This window comes from Cetorhinus maximus, chromosome 8 (assembly GCF_964194155.1).
Source record: "Cetorhinus maximus chromosome 8, sCetMax3.hap1.1, whole genome shotgun sequence".
Classification (NCBI taxonomy): domain Eukaryota; kingdom Metazoa; phylum Chordata; class Chondrichthyes; order Lamniformes; family Cetorhinidae; genus Cetorhinus; species Cetorhinus maximus.
The window spans coordinates 72459645-72483223 of NC_135886.1; the positions used below are offsets into that span (position 1 = coordinate 72459645).

A 23579-nucleotide genomic window follows, 5' to 3' on the forward strand; every position below is an offset into this window, starting at 1 on the left:
GTGTGGGCGAACACCCCATGCCAGCGGCTCTAAAGGTCACAGTTTCCCTCAACTTCTATGCCTCTGGCTCCTTCCAGGGCTCGGTGGGTGATCTTTGCGGTGTCTCCCAATCAGCTGTGCACACAAGCAGGTTACAGACGGTCTGTTCAGGCATGCATTGACTTTCATCCACTACCGTTGGGATCAGACAAGCCAGACACAGCGAGCCCGAGGCTTTGCAGTGACTGCTGGCTTCTCCCACATCCAGGGGAATTGACTGCACACATGTGGCCATCAAGGCGCCAGCAGGTGAGCCCGGTGCCTTTGTCAATAGGAAAGGATTCCACTCCATGAACATGCAGATAGTATGTGATCACAGGATGCTGATTCTACAAGTCTGTGCAAGGTACCCAGGCAGCTCCCACGACGCCTACATCCTCAGACACTCCCAGGTGCCGGGGCTCTTCAGTGCTCCGGCTTGGCTGGACAGATGGCTGCTGGGTGACAAGGGCTATCCCCTCAGAAGGTGGCTCATGACACCTCTCTGCCATCCAAGAACAGAAGCTGAGCACCGGTACAATAGGAGCCACGCCCCCACAAGGGCTGTGGTGGAGAGAGCCTTCGGTCTTCTCAAAATGTGCTTTCAATGCCTAGACCGTTCAGGGGGCGCACTCCAGTACCCCTCAGATCGTGTGTCGTCTGCACACGATGAGTCCAGCAGTGAGTCCGAGGATGAGCAGGCACAGGGAAATGCTGAGGGGGTAGACGCTGATCTAGGCATACTCCAGGGAGTCAGGGACACCCGGGAGGCTTTAGTCCAACGAACCTTCAGCTAACACACCACATATGGACCTCCAGGAGAAGTCTGGGCTGTAGGCTCCATACTCGATACCTGAGTGCAAAATCTGCCTGGATAGGAACATTAACTAAGGGGCTTGTCAATAAAGCTAAATGTGCCACAAATCACTCATAACATTATTGGTAACCATCCACCTGCAGAAGAAAAAAGGCACCCTCAGCCATGGTGACATGTCTGAATTTAACTGTATAACAAAAGGAACTTAAGAGGACAAAATGACAAAGGTGTCAAACATCACACCAACTCATAAAGACCTCACTGCGGGCCAACACAAAAGCACCAGTGATAAACCGGTGGTGTGCCTAAGGTGCCTTATGTTTACGCTTTCGGGTGCTACGTCTTGGTGCTGCCCCCTCACTAGGACTGGCATCTGAGACAGCCTGCTCACTCTGCTGTCCTGTTGGCCTCGATGACCTTGGCAGCCATCCTCTGGCCCGTGGAGCCTTTGCTGGCCCCGCCTGGCAGAGGTCTGCCATTTCCACAGCTGGCATCTCCCCAGTCGTCGCAGCCTCATCGGTTGCTACGGTCACTGGCAGGAGGGGCGGAGGAACTGCCGCCCTCATCCAGAGTGCCCTGAGAGGAGCTCGCAGAGATGACAGGCAACTGCTGCGCTGACGTGAGGTCGCTTCTGACCTCCCTGCCCACCATGGATAGATGGGCACTGAGCTGGGAAACTTGGTACCCAGACCAACTCCCACACTGGCACTGATCAGCTGAGGTCAATGACAATGTGAGGGCTTGCTGGTCTGAGCGCATCCCCAGGAAGCCCTGATGGGTCTCCTGGAGGAGCCTCTCCACAAGAGTTGCCGCTCTCTCCATGGAAGACGCATGGCGCTCGTCCATGAGGCTCATTGCATCGGTGATGGTCCGCGTAGACTCCTCCACCAAGGACACCAAGCCAAGCATAGCCTCATGTATCTCCAGCAGATGCTCCCACACATCTGACCGCATTCTTGCATCTGCTGCGTCGCGGACGACTCCAGAGGCACATCATCAGCGACCGACTGAGCATGTACTGGTCCCCTGCAGTCCTCCGACTGCTGGCGCCATGGGCACTCTCTGTCTCTGTCAGCTCCTCCGGCAATTGTGAAGTGCCCTCACCACTGTGCCCCGGGACACTAGCCGATGATCTAACTCCTACCGAGGTGCTAGTATCTGCACTGGTGCCTGTCTGGCAGAGATGGTGTGACGCTGGTGAGTCCGAGACTTCAGGGCCCTCAGGTGTGAGTGGGGGCCCCTGCTGGTCCTACTCCTGGACCAGCTCCGCTGATGCTGAAGGGAAGAAAAAGGACATTTGATCAGTTAACATGGAGACAATGTCAATGTGCATCCCTGTCCCCGGATTATTGTGCGCTCATCCTTCCATAAGCAACGGTCAAGCCATGTTGCAAACTTCAATCACTGAACATCAGCAGCGCCATGGCTGCTGGGAGAACAATGGTGACCTCACTGCTGGGCAAACATACCTGGCTGTGGAACCCCAGCATCACTGACACCAGTGGACCTGGGTGCATGGCGCCTCTCCAGACCGAGGGCCTCCTGCTCGAACCGGCTGGGCATCACCACCTGGGCTGGCCCTCCGCCAGTCCTCACCCACTTGATGGCATTATGTGCATTCTTCTCCTGAAAAGGACAGAAGAGCATTGATTAGTGCTAATTGTATCTGGACTCTCTTCATGGACGGCCCACCCCAACCAGAATGGGGCATTGCAGAGCTCCAGTGCCTCCTCACCCAACTGCTGCCGAGCACTCACACAAAGATGCCAGGCCTGTCCCCTCCCCGGGCCAAATGCTGCCTATATCACATGTGGCACCACACGGTCTAACCTTCCATAGCAAGGAGGTGCAAGCACGTGGAACACAGAGGACAGCAGATCAATCGGTGCCATGCCACCTTGAAGCTCCCCTCCCAGCATGTCAGCACCCTGACTTTGACGTGTCTTGGAGTTTCAGCACTGTGTCTAGGTGCAGCTCCTCCAGGTTGCCCCCAAAACAGTAATGTGGGTCACAGTGTACCACATGCTGCGGGTGCAGAACCCATCTCTTCACCACCCTCTCAGGGTGACCTCAGCATGGGCAATACCTGCTCGCCCACCCAGCAAAGAACACATGCCGTCAATGATTCAATGCAGTCACTACACTCAGATTTGGGTGGGGGTGGGGGATGGGGTGGGGGGTGCCACCAGTGGGGAAAGGCTACCCGCTGGGTTAAGTGACCAATGCCTACATGGCACTCACCCTTCCCGAGCACAAGAGGCCATTGAAGCGCTTGCGGCTCTGAATCCATGTGCGTTGTATCACGTCGTGGGAGCTCACTATCTCCGCCACCTCCTCCCAGGCACGTTTGGTCATGTGGGGCCACCTCCTCCTCCCCTCCTGGGGTACCAGGATCTCCTGCTGTGCTGCCACCTCCTCGAGGAGAGCAGCAAGGCAGTCGTCTGAAAAACGAGGGGTACAGTGCCCCCCTGCCCTACCCTCGTGCCTGGCCTGCTCACCAGCAGTGCTCTGGGGAGCCCTCACAGTAGCTACATTTGTCAGCCTTTGAAAGGATGCAGCGGCTTTTTACAACAGACTGCCAGGTCGCCATTGGACCCGGTGGTCATTGCAGTCCCGCCGCTGCGCGCCCACTCCCGCTGTCCTCGGGAGCCGCGATTCACACTGGGGGTGGGGGGGCCTACACTGGCCCATCCGCGTAAAATGGCAGCGCATATCAGATTGTGGGCAGCAATTGGGTCCATGCCTGCTCCCACTCCACCCGCCAGCCAGAAAATTCTGCCCCTTGAAACCACTTAACTTGTGTTAACAAACATTGTGAAATTAACACCAGAGATCAGAGAGCCTAAGCTCTCAATCAAACAATGTGTCCCCTGGAGAGCAGGTGTTTTTGTATTTTAATATAAGGGTAAAATACTGTGGATGCTGGAAATCTAAAATAAAAACAAAAAATGCTGGAAAAACTCGGCATGTCTGACAGCATCTGTGGAGAGAGAACCAGAGTTTATGTTTCCAGCATGGTACAACCTGCCAGTTTACTACTGAAACAGTACAATGAAAATTAACCCCGGGTCCCTGTCTTTCTGCACACACTAACAGGCCTACTCCCAATATTTCATGCCTCTCTTACAGCACTGTTCCCTTTCCTTCTTTCCTCAGGCTTCCAGAATGATTCATGTAAATTTTCAGCTTCAGTAGGTATCGAGCAGTCTCCCTTTCCTTCCTGATGCCCTCCTGTTTCTTTACTAGCTCACAGGTCTTACCCCAGTGCCTCACCACCACTCCTGTCATTTTACAATCTGCTCTCATCTTTTTTTTTGCACACGTGTCCTTGAATCACCTACTCTCTCACCCTTCTTGCTCCCAGTCAGTTTAGCTTCCAGCCCAGTCTTGCGTGTGGTTCTTCTGTAAAATCCTGAATAAACACCATATCTAATCCTAAACTGTCTATAGTTATAGAGGGTGGAATCCTGTGCCCTCCCCCATGGCGAGTTTGCTGGTGGGGGTTATTTAATCAGGTGGGAGGATGGCAGGTGGGGACCTTGCTACCATCACGTTTCTGCGCTGATTAAGTCCATAGTCGGAGGGCCCATGGATGGACTTCCTGCTCCGTCGCCAATTGAGGCCTTTAAGTGGGCAATTAATTCCCACTTAAGGGCCTCTACCTGCCATCCGTGGTATTAATCTAGTGGTGGGTGGGTGCTCAGCATGTGGGGAGTATGACAAGCAAACCCCAGCAGGTTTGCTTGCGAGCGCCTGGGAAGGTGGGGTCCCACTGATAGAGATGACCCCCCCTGCCCTTGCTGCCGAACCCCTCCCCATGCGACCCCCAACCCGCAACCCCTCTTCCCGTCATTACACATCTGTGCCTGGGTCCCTCCTCAATGCGAGCCCTCGGGTGGATGTAGTACAGGGGCAACTATCGTCTTCCTGTTGGTGTTGTTGAGTGAAAGAACTGCCAGCCTCTGATTGGCTGGCACCTCATGGCAAGCAGTTCTTCCACCCCTAGGGTCCTTGATCCCGGGGGAAGGCCTGCCGCTGGTCTGTCAAATGCCTGAGTGGAACAAAATGTGGCAGGCTTTCCCGAAAAGAGGCAGTGAGGGATCCACAAGATTCCACTCTGAGTCACTTTAGGAAAAAAAAAGAAAGAAAGGAAGAAGACTTGTATTCAGATAACACTTTACATGACCTCAGGATGCTCCAAAGCCAATGATGTACTTTGAAGCACAGTCACAACTCCAGTTTGTACATAGCAAATCCCACAAACAGCAATATGATAACGAACAGATAATATATTTTAGTGAGGTTTACTGGGGATGAATTTTGGATGGGACACTGGAAAGCTCTCCTTCTAAATACTGATTTTTTACTTCCACCTGAGAGAGCAGATGGGTCCTCCATTTCATGTCTCATTCGAAACGCAGCACTTCCAACACTCCTGATGTCACTTCTGGATACATTTTCAGAGAAAAGAAATAACAATTGTATTTCCTGCTGTTCTGGTTTATTAGTTAGAGTGACACTCTGACATCAAAGTAAGTTGGAAATGAACAGGCCTGATCTTCAGTCATGGAAAATTGACCAAACTGTGTCCTCTCCCAGGAGGATAGTGTTCTCACTAACCCTGCTGCTTTTGTCTCAGCAGTCTCCATTCTGAATTAATGACAGATGCCAAATGATCTGTTTGGAAAAAAGCTTAGCGCTGTTTTCACAGTTTACTTTTACATTGCAAAGCTAAGTCAAACTCTCCCTTTTTTTTAACCAGTCATTTATTTTCTTCCATACAACCTTTGAAAAAGCTGTTATTTTAGCCACCCTGAAACAGTCAGTTTCCAAAGCTCTGTGTTCAGTCCTTTAAGGGATGGTCGCCTGCCCAATTCCTGCCCATACTTTTCCCACCAACAGAGAACTGGCAAGTGACAGGCCAAATCTAGTCCGGGAGATTCATTTGCATGGCTAATTAGGGTTAACCTCAGAAAATTATACAAGGTTAGCCAGGTACAATTTTGGTAAACACTATAGGCTTATCACTGCCAGCATTGAGAGTAGAGGTTTTTCCCCATATTATTTTGTGACATCTGGTACCCAAATTCAATAATTTATAGTTGTAAGATAAAGCTTTCATTTTGGTTGTTTTATATTTATTGACATTTGAACTTATGTTATATTACTCCATGTATAGTATAGCTCCAGATATATAGCAATGCATGATCTCCCTCTCATTGTAATCTCACTCTATTAATAGTCTCCTACTTGCAACAAAAGAATTCCCAATCATCTCCCCAGACGCTTGTTAGCATCACTGTCAATGTCTTACTGGGGGTGGGGGTGGATGGAGGGTCATCATTAACCAGAAACTTAACTTGGCTAGCCACATCGACAATGTGGCTAGAGAAGCAGGACAGAGTCTTGATACTATGCAATGAGTGGCTCACCAGCAGAGTTCTCAAGACGTCTACACCAACTAGCTCAAGTTAGAAGTTTGACAGAATTATCACTAGTTATTTTGACAGCTGCAGCCACAACAACACTGACTTTTTAAACCAATCAGGGCAGAGTGATTGGCTTGTTTGTACGTCTGCCTTTTACCTCATATCCACACCCTCTGCCACTGCTGTGCTGTAGCTACGGAATGAATATAGGATATGCTGCTGCAATTCAGCAATATTCTTCCCTATGACCTCCTCTATCGGGAAGGACAAGAACAGCAATATCATGGAGCTAGAATTCTTCCAACTTCCCCTCCAAGCCACACGCCATCCTGACGTGAATATATAGAACAAATCTGTTAGCACAATAAATATAGTCTTTCCACCATCACCCATACTTTTTTCAGGACTTCAAGGGTTAACATTTATCTTCCGAGACCTAACTATCCTCCTACTTTTAAACTGAAGTTTGGAATTTCTAATCGCTATTTCTTGACTCACTTTACCATTTGCCCTCTTTCTACCAACCTTGATAATTATGCCCCTGGGCACTTCATTGTGGTTATTTTTCAATTTAAAATTTATGTTGTAAATATAGTCCAAAAGTTACGATAAACAGAAAAAATGAACTATGTCTGTTTGCAATTAGAAGGCAACAGAGATTGCCAATTTCTGCCACACATTGCGTAGTGTGTAGGCAGCTGTATTTGCTTTTATTGGGCTCCTTCCTATTATTTATTTATTCTCCAATCTCAAAAGACAGCCGTACAACTTGCTAAATTGTTGAAATTCATTTCAAAATTTTCCTTGAATTTTCAGCTCAGTCCACTCCTTACACTGTCGTGTCTGGTATTTGAATGAACTGTTGAGATAGAGAGCGGTGCTCAACAGACTGTCTTCATATTGCTTTGATTTAAACAAAAACTATGTGCTCTGTCTGGCTGACATGCTGACAGGAATATATGTAGGCCTGAATTTCTATGATGATGAGGCTTGGCCCCTGCCATCCGAGGAGTCAGCGGGGAACACATCCCTTCCGATTCCGGCAGCACTAATGCATTGATTGGCATAAGGCAGGACTTTTGCCCGCACTTTGGACGAAGTCCTACCTTGGAGAGTTGCTGGCCAATCGTTTGGCCAGTATCTCTCGAGTCACTCCAGGCAGAGTGCTGGAGTGGCCGGAAGAGCCACTGCAGGAAGCTGCCTGGTACTAAGTTCCGGAACCCAGAGAACAGGTAGGTGGCAGGAGTCCCAGGGTGGGAAGGGTAGGCAACACCTAGGGGGGTTGCAAGGTGGGGTGATTGGGGTCTCAGGGGATAAGCTTGGGGGGGGTGGGAAGGGACGGCTGGAGGTAACCAGGCCCTATGGGGAGGGCGCTTCCAGTCAGAAAGGACCTTCTGATGGACCTTCTGATGGAGATGCCTATTCCTCTTTCTGCCCGAGTTCAAACTCAGTTTAAATTCCGTCTTTCCTACCCTGAGCTGTCATCCGCCCATCAGTCTAAAATTCGATGCTGGGCAGGAAAAGGCCCTTAAGTGGCCATTAAGTGACCACTTAAGGGCCTTAATTGGGGTAAGGGCGGGCTTCCCGTCTGAGGCCCTGCCCACCCTACCATAAAATCACTACCACATCAGGACGGGTGGGAACCCAGAGGGAATCCCATTCATGCAATTTCACGCTTCCCCCGCCTTAGAACCCACCGGTTGGGGAGTGTAAAACTCTGGCCATGCATGATGTAGTGACACACTGGAGAGGGGAAGGGCTGTCTTAGCTAATGAAAATTGTGTAGAATGTTCAGTTGCAATATGTGTTGAGGGAACAAAAAAAATTATGGAGCATTTTTGATGACCATTCCCTGATTATTTTACAGCCAGTGGAAAGTCAAGAAATACTGACTATGAGAGATTTGGCTCCATTGCACACTGCTGGTGCCATGAGCTATAGAAGCCAGGAACTCCAAAAATATTAGTTGAATTGCTTTTGGTTACTGACAGCACAGCCTGCATGGCACATCATGATGATAAGAAAGCTAGCACAGGCAAGACATCGAGGTGCACCGCAAGTTTGCAGAGTGGGTATTTGGTGATGTCAAACATCCACTAATGCTGATTTGGAACACAAACTGCCATTTTGGATCTCTCTGGTCCTCTTAACCTCTTAATCATTTCAAACTGAACATGCGTTCAAATGCATGAGGCCCACACCCTGCCTCCCCCACTCCCACTCTTTCCCATTTAAAGGGTTACCATGGGACTTCCAGACAAGGTGTTTTTGACTTATTCTGCTGCCGCATTTTGAGTGGAAGTACTGTGTTGAGTATAATTGGAGGCGTTTGGAATAGTTTTGCATTCACAAAGTGGTCAGAGGAGTTGGAAGGCCTGTAGGGGAGAGACTTCTCCCTTAACCTAGATAACAATTTCCATTGTGAAATTCCTTTTAATCTCAAAAGTTTACAAAATAATCACAGAATGACCTGACCTTTAGCACAAACGAAGCCTGCAGTTTATTAAAAAAAAACTTTGCTTATCCATCCTGACGATTTACTACATTGTCCAGTCATCTGTATCTCATAGCCTGGCTCTGAGGTCAGACAATCAGTTTACCACGGTTTAACTCATAGATCATTCATCAACTTATTCTATCCTAACCTCAGGGTCACATTCCTTTGTTTATCATGGACTTGCTCATAAGCCAATCATCAACTTCCTGGCCTGACCCAAAATGGTCACATGCCCTACTACATCTATTCTAGTGTGTTTTTGTTTACTAAAAGCACTTTTAAAACTTACGTCTGCAATTTTGTGAAGCCTAAGTAATCCCAGGGCATACCGCTTCAGTTTTTATGTCTGTGGATCCTTTCAGGTGAGAGCAGATGACATTGACAGCATTTCCGGGTGTGCTGGTGAAATGCTGTATCAGGGGGGTGACTGCGATCCTGTATACCAGGAGAGCAGACTTCATCGTCTTCTCTACAACCAGGGAGAAGCAGAGAAGTGATCACATGGCTCTGCCAGGCTACAAGGATTCTCAATGGTACAGGTTGCCAATAACTGTGAGGAGGATGCAGAGATGCTTCAGTGTGATTTGGACAAGTTGAGTGAGTGGGCAAGTGCATGGCAGATCCAGTATAATGTGGATAAATGTGAGGTTATCCACTTTGGTAGCAAAAACAGGAAGGCAGATTATTATCTGAATGGCTATAAATTAAGAGAGGGGAATGTGCAACGAGACCTGGGTGTCCTCGTACGCCAGTCGCTGAAGGTAAGCATGCAGGTGCTGCAGGCGGTAAAGAAGGCAAATGGTATGTTGGCCTTCATAGCCAGAGGATTCGAGTACAGGGACAGGGATGTCTTGCTGCAATTATACAGGACATTGGTGAGACCACACTTGGAATATTGTGTGCAGTTTTGGTCTCCTTATCTGAGGAAGGATGTTCTTGCTGTAGAGGGTGTGTAGCGAAGGTTTACCAGACTAATTCCTGGGATGGCGGGACTGATATATGAAGAGAGATTGAGTCAGTTAGGATTATATTCGCTGAAGTTCAGAAGAATGAGGGGGGATCTCATAGAAACCTATAAGATTCTAACAGGACTAGACAGGGTAGATGCAGGAAGGATGTTCCCGATGGTGGGAGAGTCCAGAACCAGGGGTCACAGTTTGAGGATACGGGGTAGACCATTTAGGACTGAGATGAGGAGAAATTCCTTCACCCAGTGAGTGGTGAGCCTGTGGAACTCGTTACCACAGAAAGTAGTTGAGGCCAAAATGTTGTATGTTTTCAAGAAGGAGTTAGATATAGCTCTTGGGATGAAAGGGATCAAAGGATATGGGGAGAAAGCGGGAGCAGGCTATTGAGTTGGATGATCAGCCATGATCATAATGAATGGCCAAACAGGCTCGAAGGGCTGAATGGCCTACTCCTGCTCCTATTTTCTATGTTTCTATGTAACACCAACATATTAATGGGGAGATGTATTGCAACTGAAAGGTCTACCACTCCATGAACATGCAGTTGTCTTGTGACATTTTAGTAAGAGAAATAAGGAGGTTGCATATTATGTTGCAAATAAGAATCTGAATGGTGAAGTGCAAAAGAATCTGAGAGTAGAAATTTACACATATCAACTAAAAGTAGTGACACAGGTTAACAAGGCAATATATAAAAGCAACCCAAGTACCAGAGTTTATTTCTAGTGGGATAGAATTGAAAAGTAAAGATGTTATGCTAAACTTCTATCAAACCTTGGTTAGACCACACCTGGAGTACAAAGTATGATTCTGGTTGCCAGATTATAATAAAGGTATAGAGGCATTGGAGAGGGTACAAAAACAGAAAGTAGGGAGTGGAAATAAAGGGCAGTTATTCACAGTGGCAGAAAGTGGAATCAGTGCTGTGACCATTGCTGTTCACAATTTATATTAACAATTTGGACTTTGATGGTGTGGATCTCATGATATCAGTTTGAACTTTTGCTGCAACACTTGGAGGTTGGGTGGTTTCAACCTGTGCATCACGGCTTGGTCCACAAGTGCTATCATGGAGTTAATCATCATTTTCCCACTGGAAATGATGGCTGTTGGGATGTGTTTGCCATCGCTGAATGGAAGTCAGCTATGGCAAATGGAGCAACAGATAAGGGAGAGTCTCCCCACCTCATTGGAGGCCTAATGATTGAAGTGGAAAAGAGAGACGATGTTTCCAAAGGGGTCAGGAAGTCTGGCCGCAAGGATTTACCTGCAGTGATGGAGTCATTATGGCACAGGATGGGGCTTTTCTTGCCATCGAGTTGTTGACGGCTCTGTATGGAGCCATCCGATTAGTCCCATTCCCCCACTCTATTCCCCATTGCCTGCTAGGCTTTTTGTCATAGAGAAATGTATGTGGAAGCTGCAAGAGGTGGGTGTGAGGCTGTATTGATCAGTGTGTAAGGATGAGGTGCAGCATCTGCATGTTAAGCTTGACTCCTGAATGTTAATGAGTGAGCGATGACGCTGTGGTGTTTTGAGCAACGTGAGAGGTTGTGGGCAATGGGTAGGAGATGTTATTTGTAGATGCATTCACTAACCTTGATCACATGCATTAAACTATTTTCCATCACTGCAGCTAGATCCTTGCGGCCAGACTTCCTGACCCCTGTGGAAACATCGTCTCTCTTTTCCACTTCAATCATTAGGCCTCCAATGAGGTGGGGAGACTCTCCCTGATCTGTTGCTCCATTTGCCATAGCTGAATTGCCTGCACTCCCTGCTTTCTGTTTTTGTACGCTCTCCCATGCCTCTATATCTTTACTATAATAGGGAAGCCAGAATCATTTGCAGTCTCCTTTGTTCCTTTGAAGACTCTCTGAGACTGTTCCAGCAGTTGCTGTAGCCTGAGGCAAGATGCCTTTCAAGAGTACAAAATACTCTGTATGCCATGGTAGTCACTCAAACTTCTGGGTCTTTAACTGAGCAATAACATGCTTCATGCTGGGCTTTCATGGAACGTGAGCATCATTGGCAAGGCCAGCATTTGTTGTCCATCCCTAATTGCCTTTGAACTGATGCACCACATTAGTGTGGATCAGGAGTCATATATAGGCCAGGCCAGGTAAGGACAGCAGATTTCCTTCCCTAAAGGGCATTAGTAAACCAGATGGGTTTTTTACAGTAATCAATGATAGTTTCATGGTCACCATTACTGAGACTAGCTTTATAATTCCAGATTTTATTGAATTTAAATTCCACCAGCTGCCACTTTTTGATTTATTTATTTATTTATTTTTATTTTTTTGAGCTCATGTCCCCAGAACATAACCTGGGTCTCTGGTTTACTAGTCAAGTGACATTACACTTAGGCTCCATCTCCCACGATCATATTTATTGTGCAGGCAGCACAAAGTTTATATGCTGCCTTTCTCAACTCCAGCAGACATGGCAAAATTGACCTAATCCAAATTTCAAGTTTATGTCTTGCTTTTATGCTTGGCCTTGATGGAGAGACTTGCCTTTCCGTATGGGTTCTAATTGTGAGAGTTTTCTTGGAGAGGAGTCCTGCTTGAGTAATTTATTTTGTTAATAGATTGTTGTAGGTGTGAGGAAGTTCTGTAGTTTTATATTTCATATTCTAAACATGAGGAAAATTGTTCTGGATTCAGGATGTTTCCAGTCTCCTTGATTCATGGATCCAGTCTGTGTTTCACTAACTTCTTGATTGTCCAGGTTATTTCTCCTACATGTACCCTCTATTGATGCTAACATCCTTCCAGTTGCTAATATCTGATAAAATCCTGCCTTTACAGATGGACCAAAAAGAAGGAAATCTTTCCGAAGAAAGAAGGACTCCCTTTCCAAAGAGAAAAAGGATAAAGGTAAGGAAAGCTTTCCTATTTTCACAAAATCCTGCTCGAGTGTGTAAATACTTTGTCATGACAGCAGATCACAGCCCCGAATTACGTACGGACATATTGAACTTACTTACAGTGAGTTCACAGCTTGGATCCTTATCCAGTTCCTTTTCATTTCTGCTTGATCTAGCTGAACATGGCAGTGTACAATCTCAGTGCCCTATTAGACTTGGAGCTGATCTTTAAGCCACATCTAGCCCATCAGCAATATCGCCATCTGAGCCACCTCCAGTTTCAGTTTCGCGAAAGCTTTCCTCAATGACCTGCAAAAACTCTGACTCATTCCGTGCTTTTTAAAAACATGTGCTTTTCAAACATTATCCTCGCTGGTTAAAAGACACTGCCCACTATGGAACCTGGAGGCTCCTAACAGAAACTTTGGTGCAACCTGAATTAGTGGATCCCAGTTAAAGTGGTGATGACCTAGGGAAGAAGAGCAGAAGAAAACATCAGCTAGAATCTTCACTTCTGATCACCATCCAGCAAGCCACTACCGGAAAACACAGGAAGGACAGAAGGAAGCTAACCTGTGATGTTCTCCTGGTTAAACGGTCTGGAACATTATTTATGACTCACAAAAAGAATGGTCAGTTGGACAATGTATTTGACGATGTCTGGAACTCATGGAATGGTACCCTGGCATAGGTCATCAGCTTCAGTAGAGAATGATTAAAATTGGGAAAACGAAGGGAGGTCTGGATTCAAAAGGTTGTTGATTGGGAGTTTCTGTAAATAGCATAGGCATACAGAACACACTTCTGGCCAGGATTAACTAAAGCCAACTTTTCAAGGTCTTAGTGTTATTCATCCTCACTTGTGAAATTATCATCCAGTAGATTCATAGTGCTTTGCAGCCCAGTGCAATGTATAGGGTTGGCACGATTAGATGAGAGTCAAAGGTTTGATTAATGATTCAAAACTTGTCCTACAGCTGAAGTCAATTATTATTTTTTCAGTTGAATTTAAAGGTTGTGGTTGCCCTTCAAATACGTGGCTACAAATCTGTGATTTCTGCTCTGTATGATTCTTACCATGTAATGTAAATGTCTCAGACAATCTTTACACTAAAATGCTTTCAATTTATGCAACCTCGCCATTGAAATTTCCATTTAATTTTCAACAGTGATGGGCAGACAATCTTAGTGTTCTGTACATGTAAAAGTTCCCTCCCCTTCATTCCTTTTTAAATCACAAAAAGAAGGAGGACATTCCATTCCACTGACTATTACCAAGACTAAAGGAAATAGCAGGACAAGGCTAAATGAAGCTCTTAGTCACCAAACCAACAATTTTTCTTTCAGGCCCCTCTGGATCAATGAATAAAGATTTTATATCCTATTGTAAAGATGTACTCTGAGTTGAATGATGCTTTTTTCTGGCTGTGTTTTTGTTCTGCTATTATACTGTACCAAATGCCAATACTTCCAATGCTGTTATTGGCTATGCACCTATTTGGTTGGGGATGGTGGGTGGGGTGGGCAGGGTGTTGTGGGTTGGCTCAAGGGCTTTGATGCTGCTGCTTATAGATCTGCTGTCATGGTATGCCACGCTTGTCTGTCTTGTTCTATCCTCACACATTCTGCAACCACTCTTTGATGTCTGTTATCCAACTCGGCCAAGGTCGACCCTCTTTCTGCTGCCCTCCACCGTGCCCTCTAGAAGAGATCTCTGTAGTTTTTCAGTTCTGATCAGATGGTTGAAATATTGACATTTTCTTTTCTGGATGTCACTTTTAGAGTTCCTTTTGATCTTGCAATTGCAAGCACCTCTTCAGTTGTTTTATGGCCTGTAAATAGAATTTTAAAGAAATGTCTTAGCTTCCACATTTCAAAGGCCTCGATTTTCTTCCACAGATCTTTACTTATTACCCAGGTTTCTGAGGCAGACAGGAAAGTGGATAGAATGTAACATCTTATGAGTTTCTTCTTTGTAACAAACTTGAGTTTTCCTGTTGTTAACACATCCTTCATCTTCACCAAATTACTCCTGACTATCTCCATGTTTCGTCTGACTTTGGCATCACATCTACCATCTTCTGTTATCATGTGTCCTAAATAGACGAACCTATCTACTTGTTCCAGTGTGACACCATCCACTTCAATCTTCACTCCAGTTTCTTCTAGTGTATTCCTCCTAACAACCATTGTTTTTGTCTTTTTGGTGTTCATAGTCAATCCATATTCTAAACTTCTAGGTTTTACTTGAGCTACGATATTTTACAGGACTTCTTCTGATTCTGCAAGTAGTGTTGTGTTGTCAGCGTACTGCAAGTTTGTTATGTTCTTGCCTCCAATTTTTACCCCTGCAAGTATACCTAATTATCTTTGATGAGGGAATGGATAATCAAATTTCACTGATGCCACTTAAAGGCAGAGCACACTTCTTAAAGGGATGTGAGGCCTGGCAGCACACAACAGGGGAACTTCCCAAGTGGCGAACTGGCTTAAGGGAGTGGACCCGGGTTTTCTGATGCAGTGCCAGGGGTGCAGGTAGCACACATGTGAAGGGAGATCCCATTTCCGCTGCAGGCAGAAAATCCTCCAGGCAACAACTTCATTGCCAGTGAAAATGGTCATTCAGGAGGTCAAGTTCAGAAACTTAGCTCCTAGAACTTGGCTGAAATGCCAGAAAGTGACCATGACTCCATGGAAGAGCACCTTCTGTCCTATCTCAGCATGACAAAGTATTTACTTCTTCACCACTCACTCTACCAGTACACTTTGCCATACAGTAAGTTGGATCAGACAGCTGTGGTCTGTGCAGAGATGCTGTATCTGCAACTGGGCCTTCAAGGGCCAGAGGTGTTGAAGATCAAGCATCAGATCATCTGGTATCCTCGATGGAAGCTTGGCAGTTTTCAATCTCCCAAACTGTAGCCGCTGGGGAAGCACCTAGATGCACTAGGAAAGATCAATGGACAAGTGTTAGTGTTTATACTTGAAGTCAGTTGAGGGAAAATGCTCCGACAGCTAGGGACTTTATAGTTAATGCTGTTCATGCCTTGCCTCCTATTCTGCTGCTCTTTCTTCTCCTCCAATTTTGTTCTGCGCAGAGCAGCTCACTTGTTGACATTTCAAAGTCTCTCTGCCATCTTCAAGGTACAAGTTAGGGGCCTTGATAATGCTATACTGTCCACTTGTCTGCTTGAGCATTTTTATTCATTTATGGGATGTGAGCATCACTAGCAAGGTCAGCACTGGTTTCCCATTCCTAATTACGTTTGAGAAAGTGGTGGCCTTCTTGAACTACTGCAGACCATGAGGCGTAGGTACGTCACCAGCGCTGTGAGGAAATGTCAGGGTTTTGACCCAGCAACAGTGAAGGAGCTGAGTATAGTTCCAAGCGGCTTGCAGTGAAACTTGCAGGTGGCGGTGTTCCCATACGTCTGCTGCCTTTGTCTTTCTAGGTGGTAGATATTGCAGGGTTGGAAGGTGCTGTCAAAGGAGGCTTGATGAGTTGCACCTTGTATATGCTACACATTGCTGCTACTGTGTATCGGTACTGGAGGGGGTGAATGTTTATAGTGGTGGTTTGGGCACTGATCAAAAGGGCTGTTTTGTCGCAGTAGACAGTATTGAGCTTCTTGAGCTTTGTTGGAGCTGAATTCATCCAGGCATGGGGAGAGTATTCCATCACATTCCTGACTTGAACCTTGAAGATGGTGAACAAGCTTTGAGGAGTCAGGAGGTGCATTACTCACTCTAGCATATCCAGTCTCTGATCTGCTCTTGTAAGGTAAGTATTTATGTAGCTGCTCCAGTTAAGTTTCTGATTGATGGAAAACCCTCAGATATTGACGGTGAGGGATACAGCCATGATAATGCTATTAAATGTCATGAGATGGTTGGATTGTCTCTTGCTGGGGATGGCCATTGCCTAGCAATTGTGAGGTTACTTATCAATCCAGGCCTGAACATTGTCCAGGTCTTGCAGAAAGCAGTCACAGACTGCATCAGAGTCTGAGGAGTTGTGAACGTTATTGAACATTGTGCAATTATAAGTGAACATTCTCACTTCTGACCTTGTCTTGGAGGGAAGGTCATTGATGAAACAGCTGAAGATGGTTGGGCCTAGGACACTACCCTGAGGAACTCCTGCAGTAATGTCTTGGGGCTGAGATGATTGACTTCTAAGAACCACGTCCATCTACTTTTTGTGCTAGGTATGACTCCAACTAGCGGAGAGTTTTCCCCCTGATTCCCATTGACTTCAATTTTGCTAGGGCTCCTTGAGGCCACACTAGGTCAAAGTCTGTTTGGATGTCAAGGGCAGTCGCTCTCACCTCATCTCTTGAATTCTGCTCTTTGTCCATGTTTGGACCAAGGCTGTAATGAAGTCTGGAGTTGAGTTGCCCTGGCAGAACCTAAACTGAGCACCAGTGTGCAGGTTGTTGCTGAGTAAGTGCCACTTGACAGCACTGTCAACGACACCTTCAATCACTTAATTGATGATCGAGGATAAATGAAGGGGCAGTAATTGGTTGGATTGGATTTATCCTGCTTCTTGCGGATGGGAAATATCTGGGCAATTTTCCGCATTGTCAGGTAGATGCCAGTGAATGTACTGTCAGTATACTGGAACAGTTTGACTAGATTGTGGCTAGCTCTGGTTCATAAGTTTTCTGTACTGCATCTGAAATGTTGCCCATAGCCTTCGCAGACCCAGTGCCTTCCGTCATTTCTTGATATCACCAACAGCAGTCAAAAAAGTTCAGCACCATCAGATCCACTTGATCAGCAGCCCATTCACAAGCTTAAACATCCATTCCCTCCACTAAGGTGTAGGTGCACCATGACGTCAGAGAGTACTATGTACAGAATGCACAACTTGCCAAGATTTTTTTGGCAGTATCTCTCAATCCTGTGACTTCCTCCATCTAGAGGAACAAGAAAAGCAGGTGCACAGGAACACTATTGCCTCTAGCTTCCCCTTTAAGTTACACGCCATCCTGACTTGGTCAAATATCATGTGAAAATCCTGGAACACCCTACTTATCACAAGGTTAGCAGTATCTACATCACATGGTTCAAGAAGAAAGCCCACCGCCACTTTCTCAAGGGCAGTGATGGGCAATAAATGCTGGTCTTTCCAGTGACATCACATGAATGGATATAAAAATAAATTGAAAATAGTGGAATCTAATAGTGGAATCTGTGCGGGCGGTTGCAGGTAAATTACCCAACCAGTTTTAACTCCAGCCTTGCTGGGTTTTTAATCAGGCTGATAGGGTTAAAATTGCCCCTGGGAAATGTAGAAAGAAATCAAATACTCCTGGCTCTGCTGTTTCCACCATTTTTCAATATATGCACACTGGCAGTTTAGCAGGGAACAAAAAGCACATTCTCCAGAATCCCTTGTAAACCCCTCAAGCACATGAAAAATTATGAATATAATGGATGAAGTTAGACCTTCAGCCTATTTGATCTCAGAATTAACAGAATATGAACCCTATCATTTTATCATTTTCCCAATAGAGCCTTTTAATGCCCACCTTAGCTTTGCTTAACTGTTCATTCAATGCAGCATTCCCTCAGTATTCATTAGAGGTAAATTTCTCATGATCTATTGTCACAGTTTATGATGTCCTCAGATGCCAGCTTTTTAATTGTTGGGTTGAAAAAAATATATAAATATTATTTATGTGTTTATTCCCATGATAGGGGCATCACTCACAAGACAGCATTCGTCGATCAATCCTAGTTGTCCTGAGAAAGTGGTGGTGAGCCATATTCTTGAACCACTGCAGACCATGTAATGTAGGTGCTCCCACAGTGCAGTGCTATTAGCTAGGGAATTCCAAAATTTTGACTGGGTGACAATGAAAGGATGGCAGTATATGTCCAAAGGGAAGAAGAAAAATTGCTCAGTCTTCTGGTACAGCGCATCAAGGGCCAGTCATCTCTGGGGCAACTGAAGAGAAATGTAAAGAGAATTTTAAAGTTAAATTCTGGAAAGCTGGGGAATTGAATCATTTCCTCCATTAACCCTTTATAATTTAAATCTTCTCTGTAGTAATTATGGTTTTATTTGGTTGTAATGTACCTTTAAGAATAATGCTTGTTAGGCAAGACACATGATCTGTAGTAACCAATAAAAGAGTAGTGTGGGCTACCTCAGCAGTCAGCGTAGAGATAGAGTTGGAGTTGAAAACACACGTATAGTTGCTGCTGAGTATATTGTAAATAAACTTAATCTTTCCACCCAAGAAGTATCTGTAGGTCAAATTTATCATTAATGGCACAACTCGGCCACCCTACAACAAACTGGTGATGAGGATAAAAGAGGATGAACAGAAGAAATCAAGTTAAAAATAAATCGGCACTGTACCTCGCCCAGTGATGGTAAGTAGCAAGCTCCGTTAGAATTAAAGAAGTTATCCACTCGCAAAATGCCACAATTTTGGAGAATTGATCCTTTTGAACCAGTCACAGACAAGTGGTCTCAATACATAGAACGCCTCACATTATTTTTTCAAGCAAATGAGATTACGGGGAAGAGAAGAGGCGAGCGATCCTCTTGAGTACTGTGGGAGCAAAACCTACAGCTTGATTTGAAGTTTGATGGCATCAATGCCCCAGGTTTGAAGAGTCATTTTCAACCAAAGCCCTCAGTCACGATGCAGAGGTTTAGGCTTAATTCATTAAATAGAGCCCCTCGTGGGATAATTGCATGCTACGTGGTAAATTTGAAGCAGCTAATGGAACATTGTGAGTTTGGTACAGCTCTGAACGACATGCTCAGAGGTCATTTTGTATATGGTGTGACAGAAGAGATTATTACTATTCAGAAGAGATTATTGTCCGAAGTGAATCTGGATTTCAAGAAGGCGCTAGAGATAGTGCTGGCCATGAAAGCACTATAAGAAATTCAAAAGCAATACAGGATGTGCAAAATGGTGACGTCCTCCACATCGGGTGGAAAACCTCAGCTAAAAGAGGCGTGAAAAAGCGAGACTCCACCAAGAAGCAGGAAACAGCCCCCGCTAGCCGAAGAATAAAGAAAAATAACTTAGCAGTGAAGTTGAATAATTTTACTGGAGGAGAGGTGGAAACAATCAGTCTTTTAGCAATTGGCAGTTTAAACAAATCGAATGTTACTATTGTCACAGAAATGGAATATGATGAGGCAATGCAAGGAAAGGTTCAAGCAGGCTTGTAGACAAAAAAGAAGCCCAATGAAATCTACAATGTAGAAGAGCCTGAAACAACAAATTCAGACATTTACTCATTGCTTAATCTGAAAGTTGGAAAGACAGAACCAAAATTTTCACAGTGAAAGTATATGGCAAACCTGTTAGAATGGAAGTGGACACAGGAGCTTCCACTACAGTAATTGGGGAACATACCTTCAGATATTTGAACAATAGTGAACATCAATTAACTTTAGAAGAAACAGCCGCCAAACTAAAACATATATGGGTGAAGACATTTAATTAAAAGGCATAAGCAGAGTAACTGTCCATTATGGAAGCTAATCGGCAAAACTACCCTTGATGGTGGTAGCAGGTGAAGGGCCAAAATTTCCTTTGACCAATTTTGCCCCAGGAGGCAAGTTAGAATGGGCTGAAATTTTCCAGTTGCGAGCAAGTGGGCTGCCAGAGCTACTTAGAAAGTATGCCACCGTCTTCAAGGGTGAACTGGGGAAGGTCCAGTGCCTGCAGGCCAAGATTCATGTGGATCCAGGAGCAACCCATCTCGTCATGAAGGCGAGACCGGTGCCATATGCCCTGTGAGAAAAAGTCGACGCTGAACTGAACAGACTAGAGAAACTGGACGTTATAATGGAAAGCTTACTGCGGGATTGCCCCAGTATTTGTGACAGGATTCACTGAAAAAGAGCATTTGGCAAACTTAGAAGAAGTCTTAAAACGTCTCTTGCAAGCTGAAGAACGTCTCTTGCAAGCTGAAGTACATTTAAAAAAAGAAAAGTGCACATTCCAAGTCTGGGAGGTGATCTATTTGGATCACCGTGTAGATTCACAGGGCCTCCACCCGGTTGAGGAGAAAGTGAGAGCCATAAGAGAGGCACCTGAGCCAAAGAACGCCTTAGAGCTCAAATCATTCCTCGGAGTGATCAACTAGTATGGTTGGTTCTTAACCAATTTATCTACAGTGCTGGATATCCTGCAGTCTCTACTCAAAAAGAACCAACTTTGGTCTTGGGAGGCACCCCAGAAAGAAGCTTTCATAAAGGTTAAACAATTGTTGCACTCGTCCAATCTATTAGTGCATTATGACCAGACAAAAGAATCGGTGCTGACATGTGACACATCTCCCTATGGAGTGGGAGCAGTGCTCTCTCATCGGATTGATGACAGCATGGAAAAGCCAATAGGTTATGTATCAAGAACACTCACCACAGTGGAAAAGGGATACTCGCAGATAGAAAAAGAAGGCCTGTCCATCATGTTTGATGTCAAGAAACTTCACCAGTATGTACACGGTGGCCATTTTACAATCATTTCAGACCATAAACCATTGCTAGGATTGTTTAGTGAGAACAAGGCTATACCACCCATAGCCTCAGCAAGAAAACAATGATGGGCTATAATTCTGGCAGCATATGAATACACTTTTGTACATGGGCCTGGCAATCAAATCGCAAACGCCGATGCCCTTAGTCGTTTGCCTTTAAAAGAAAATGATGAGCACGTCCCAGTTCCACAGGAAATTGTTTTACTGTTAAAATTCTTAGATTCCTTGCCGGTATGTGCTCGACAGATCAGAGACCGGACAAGTCGGGACCCAATCCTATCTCAGGTACGAGAACAAGTGCTACATGGTTGGTCACAGGTGCATGTATCTGACGAAATGAAACTGTACTTCAACAGAAGACATGAAATAACCAGCCAAGGTGGCATCTTATTGTGGGGAGAATAAGCGATAGTTCCTCCAAAGGGAAGGGAGCCACTTTGAATTGAACTACATCTTGCCCATCCAGGAATTTCCCGAATGAGGAGCATAGCACGCAGCTATCTATGGTGGCCTGGGATGGATGGCGGAATAGAGAGTTTAGTAAAGCACTGTGTGCAATGTCAGCAACTGCAAAAGTTGCCAGTGACAGCTCCATTACGCCCATGGGAGTGGCCAGGTAGACCCTGGGTGCGGTTACACATTGGCTACTTTGGACCTTTCCTGGGAACAATGTTTCTGCTCATTGTCAATGCCCATTCAAAATGGTTGGATGTGTATGAGATATAGTCACCAACGACGGCCATCACAATTGGGAAACTACATCATTCACTTACTACCAGAAGTAGTCATTTCTGGTAACGGCACAGCATTTACGAGTGCTGAGTTTCAACGGTTTATCAGCCTCAACGGTATCACTCATGTGAAAACTGCACTGTTCCACCCTTCCTCAAATGGAGTGGCCGAAAGGGCGGTTCAAACGTTTAAGGCAGGCATGAGAAAGCTAACTGGTGATTCCTTGGCAACCAAGTAGCACGCTTTCTTTTTCATTACAGGACTACCCCTCATATAACAACAGGTGCCACACATGTGGAGTTATTGTTGAAATGCCATTTCTGAACAAGATTGAGCTTAATAATGCCGAGTTTAGAGGGGAAGGTGGAAAGGGGTCAGGGAAGCAAGAAAACTGGACAGGACTGAATAGTCGTGAGAGGAAATTTACCATGGGGTAGCCAGTATACATGAACAATTTCGGGGAAGGACAATTTTGGTTACCGGGTGAAATAAGTGTGGTGACTGGACCTCTATCTTACCACGTGGAGCTGGAAGGCTGGATCATCTGTAAACATGTGTGGACCATTTAATGAAGAGAATGACAAATCATTAAGATTTGTTTCCACCAGCGACCATGACCAGGTCTGCGTTTCCTGTTGAGGATACTCAACCCAGGACTGACATGTCTGATATTCCTGTAAGAGTTGAGGATACAGAACTGCAAGTGCTCACCAAAGTACCTGATGTTCAGGCAACTCCGGAAAAGGAGGTTCCTGACAAAGAATCTGAAGTTGTGGAGCTGCAACATTCCACACGTACCAGGAAACCACCTGAAAAATTTGAACTTGTAAATTCAGTGTAAATATTATTTTGTCTTGAAAAATATGTACTTGTAAATATAATATGTATAGCCAAGTTGAAGGGGGAGGAATGTAGTTTTATTTAGCTGCTTTTAGTAGTTTTTATTTACCTTTAAGAATAAAACTTGTTAGGCAAGATCACATGATCTGTAGTAACCAATAGGAGAGTAGTGTGGGCTACCTCAGCAGTCAGTGTAGAGATAGAGTTGGAGTTGAAAGCACACGTGTAGTTGCTGCTGATTATATTGTTAATAAACTTTAAGGGCTGAATTTTCCCCCTGGGTTGTGCAGGAGTGGGCGGGAGCAAGTGCGAACCCGATCGGCGCCTCCAATCGGGTGCATGCCGCCATTTTACATGGGCGGGCCAATTAAGGCCCGCCCAGCGTGATGCACACCCAGAAGTGCTATGTGCTCCCTGTGCGAGTGTGGGGGGGATTCCCTGAATCGGGGCCTGCGCCCTTTCGCGCAAGCACGTGAAATAGCGTGCCTCAGGGAGATTAGTTTATGTTCTGAAAAATCTATTGAAGGAAAAAAAAAATTTTTAGGGACATGTCTCCTCATGTGAAACTGTCACATGAGCTGGGACATGTCCATTAATTTTTTCAAAAATTTTTATTTAATTATTAAGCCCTTCATGAAACCTCATCCCACCCGTGGATGAGGTTTCATGAAAAATGCGAAGGCCACCTGTGCTGTTCGCCTGCCCGTTAACCTTAAGGTTGGACGGGCAGCATTCTTAACAACTTTAATTACTTACTTAATGGCCCTAATAGGCCTTTGATAGTTCAGCAGGTGCGCAGCCGAACTGACAATCTAAAAGACGCGTGGTGACATCAGGACGCCCACCTGATGTCACCGCGCGTCATTTTATGTATCGGCGAGCGTCC

The 23579-nt window shown here is 45.4% G+C and overlaps 1 protein-coding gene across 3 annotated transcripts in view; it reads left to right on the top strand.

The window, feature by feature from the left end:
* arhgap36 (Rho GTPase activating protein 36) overlaps positions 1-23579 on the top strand; it is a 310907-nt gene that overhangs the window by 211288 nt on the left and 76040 nt on the right. For all 3 annotated transcript variants that reach the window (XM_078547031.1, XM_078547030.1, XM_078547032.1), the window contains exon 3: positions 12543-12611. In XM_078547031.1, coding sequence (XP_078403157.1) covers positions 12543-12611 — 69 coding nt within the window. The remainder of the gene's footprint in view (positions 1-12542; positions 12612-23579) is intronic.